At 55.1% G+C, this 3378-nt stretch overlaps 1 protein-coding gene across 1 annotated transcript; it reads left to right on the plus strand.

Annotated features, from left to right (window-relative positions):
• Nucleotides 1-1192: 1192 nt before the first annotated feature.
• Ramp2 (receptor activity modifying protein 2) lies at nt 1193-3372 on the plus strand. Its single transcript, XM_005369051.2, has 4 exons — nt 1193-1756; nt 2227-2292; nt 2738-2843; nt 2985-3372. The coding sequence occupies exons 1-4, from the start codon at nt 1630-1632 to the stop codon at nt 3238-3240; spliced, it is 555 nt and encodes a 184-aa protein (XP_005369108.1). The 5' UTR covers nt 1193-1629; the 3' UTR covers nt 3241-3372.
• Nucleotides 3373-3378: the final 6 nt, after the last annotated feature.

Raw genomic sequence — 3378 nt, forward strand, 5'->3', positions numbered from 1 at the left:
TCGAGACCAGCCTGGTCTACAAGAGCTAGTTCCAGGACAGGCTCCAAAGCCACAGAGAAACCCTGTCTCGAAAAAAACAAAAAAAAACAAAAAAAAGAAATTTACAAATAACTGAAAAACTGGAATATATTAGTCAGAACACATTTTGGCCGGAAAATCCACTTTATTCTTGAGAAATTTCCAGCACTGTTACCAAGTACTTTTCTTTTTTCTTTTTTTTTTTTTTTTTTGTTTGGTTTTTCGAGACAGGGTTTCTCTGTTGCTTTGGAGTACAAGAGCTAGTTCCAGGACAGGCTCCAAAACAAAGAAAAAACCCTGTCTAAAAAAAAAAAAAAAAAAAAAAAAAAAGAGATCACAAAAGAGAATTCAGTGGACAGGAATCAGTAAACTGTGACAACAGCAACAGCTGAGTTCAAGGGTCAACGTCTGGGAGTAATTGGAAAAGTTTTGTGCTGACAGCTGTGTGCCTGGGGTTGAACATCATAGCCAAACCAGCTCCTGGGCTGCTTCCGGCTCACGAACTGCTGGCTCAGTATCCAGCAACAGCTGAGCTGTGATAGCAGACAGGGTCCCTAGAGGCCTAAGCTGAGCCTTGGGGCTTCCCAATAATGTGACCTTAGTCAAGTCACTCAGGAAAGGGAAAGGGAAAAGCGGCTTCTGTAGAATAAGTGCAATCTCTTTCCACAGATGAGGTAAAGTCATCACAAGAGGTTATGAGAAGCCCTGACGGCAAATGTGGGCTTCAAGGCTGTACAGCTGGGGAGTGGGAAAGGAGAATTAGGAACAGAACTTCCCAGTTCAAGTATTGCACTCTTTCCTTGAGCTTTAGCTGCTGCCTCCTCGGTCAAAAGGTGACAACAGGCATACCTTGGGGCCGAGGTTCCACTCACAGCAGCAAACAATAACTCACCTCAAACACTAGAGGAATATTGGAAGTTCTAATCCTCCCTTCTTTATAGCAACCTGGGTGTCTATGTAGTCGTGTTACGTTTGCCCTGCCATATCAGGTTTGTGGGTGAAGGACCCAGAATTTAGTTCCTCCCTATCCTGCTTCCCTGCTCGTTTCCATTTCTCAGTAGAGCCAGGCCCCTCTTCTCCTCCCTGGGACTTGGCAGACAGGCTGACATCAGTGGGTGTTCCCTGGGAAAAGCGGGCGGGCGCAGCTCCTAGCACCGCTTCCCTCAGACCCCTGCCTCAGAAACCAAGCTAGGCGTCTGGAGGCCTTTGGAGCGAGCAGCCGCCTCCCTCTTCCCCAGGTCTGGGATGGCAGCTGGTCCCCACACTTGGCGTGAGAAGAAGGAAGCGACTTGAATCCCTCAGCTGATGCTGGGAGTTAGTACCGGGCGAGAAGTGAAACCCGGGTTCCGGGGTTACGGGGGAGCTGTCCAGCCCCACAGACCCAGCTGGAAGGAAGAGTAGGCCAAGGCGCGCCAGGCGGAGCGAGGCGCGGGCGCCAGGCGCGGGTGCGGCAGTGACTCCCCCTGCAGCCCGCCCCCCACGTGGCCGCCGCCGTCCCAGCCCCTCCGAGGAAGCGGCGCGGCTTCCTGCGGCTCGGGCCGGGGATATAGGCTCCCCCGCCGGGGCTAGTTCAGCTCCAGCGCCCCTCCTCGCCTTCTCGCCCAAGGCGCGATGGCCCGGTTCCTGGAGGAGCGCGCCCCGGGTGGATCGCGGCTCGCTAGGATCCTCGCCGGGTGGCCGGCAGCGCTCCGCCTCCCTCCGCTGCTGCTGCTGCTTCTGCTGCTGCTGTTGCTGGGCGGTGAGCGCAACGCCGGGGGCCCGGGTGGGAGACGAGGGAGGTCCGGGAGGGGAAAGGGGCCTGGACTACCGAGGCCAGCACGGGACCACCATGCGAGTACCAACCGACGTGCGGAGGGAGCAGCTCTGACCTGCAGATGGGCCCTGAGCACAACTCCCGGTTGTCAAAGGACGGCGCTTTCCATTTAAGGAAAGCTGGGGTTCCTGCCAGGGCCTGGCGGAGAGGTCTTGGGAGGTCCAGGACTGACAAGAAAGGAGAGGGCTTTGGGCCCGGGGTACGAGTGGGGCGCAGCTGGTACCAGCCGCTCCCTTCCCGGACAAGGACAATAAAGTAGGGAGGGGGAGATTATTTCTCTTTATGTTCCAAAGCGGTGCTGCCTTTCCAGAGCCTTGGTCACTACCCCTTAAACAGGCACCACTGTTCAGACCTCTCCCCACATCATCTCGCCCTTCTCGCTCGTCTTTTTACAGCTGTCTCAACTTCTCCGGAGTCCCTGAATCAATCTCTTCCCACTGAGGACAGCTTGCTGTCAAAAGGTGGGTGTCCAAGCCTGTGGGAGAACGACCTAGCAGAAGGATAAAGCCAGCACAGGGGAGGGGTCCTTTCACACTGACCAGCCGAGGGCCAGTTGATGTCCCGCTAACCTCCGTGGTGTCTCTGGGGGTTCCTATGGTCTTTTTGCCTGTTATCCCGCAAAGCCCGAATCCAGCTTTAAGGTGTCCTACCCCAGTTGGCTAAAAAGACCCAAATAGGTGTATGTGAATGTGCGTGCGAGGCTGGAAGGGAAACACTGTACACATGGAAGCCATTACAGGATTCCAGAGCCCGGACCACCCCTTAGCCACAAGTGTCCTGCTAGGGAAAATTTCCGAGGGATTCCCTTCTCTAAAGGCAAAGGACTTTGGAAATACCTGGGTCAGAAGGCTTGGAGGGAGGGCCAGGGGCAGGGGCGTGGTCACTGTGAAGCCTCTGTCCCCGCAGAGAAAGTGGAGGAGAGCTACGAAGAGAATGTCCTAGGTTGCTGGTCTCTTTATAATAGTCATATGGACTCTGTCAAAGATTGGTGCAACTGGACTTTGATTAGCAGGTAGGGGCAGTGTTGAAGGGTGGCTCGGGCCGGGAGTGGGGCCCCTACTCCTTGTGGGTGGACCCTGAGTGAGTGTGGGATGCCCCTTTCCCTGCGCCCAACCCTTCCCTCACTCAGATCCTCTACCGCTCCCTTCCCAAGGCATTACAGTGACCTGCAGTTTTGCTTGGAGTACTTTGCGGAGCGGTTTGGCCTGGGTTTCCCAAACCCTTTGGCAGAAAGGCTCATCTTGGAGACTCACCTGATACACTTTGCCAACTGCTCCCTGGTGCAGCCCACCTTCTCCGATCCACCAGAGGACGTGCTCTTAGCCATGATCATCGCTCCCATCTGCCTCATCCCTTTCCTGGTCACTCTTGTGGTGTGGAGGAGTAAAGACAGCGATGGCCAGGCCTAGGGGGCAGCTGGTCCTCGGCAGCAATATTTCCCCTTTCCTCTGCTGGAACCGGGATCTCTCCTCCCCTCTCTTCCCGTTTCTCACTCTCACCTTTCCCACAGACCTTTGGATTGGTGGAAATGGAAGCCAAGTACAGTC

This window comes from Microtus ochrogaster, unplaced genomic scaffold (assembly GCF_000317375.1).
Source record: "Microtus ochrogaster isolate Prairie Vole_2 unplaced genomic scaffold, MicOch1.0 UNK44, whole genome shotgun sequence".
Classification (NCBI taxonomy): domain Eukaryota; kingdom Metazoa; phylum Chordata; class Mammalia; order Rodentia; family Cricetidae; genus Microtus; species Microtus ochrogaster.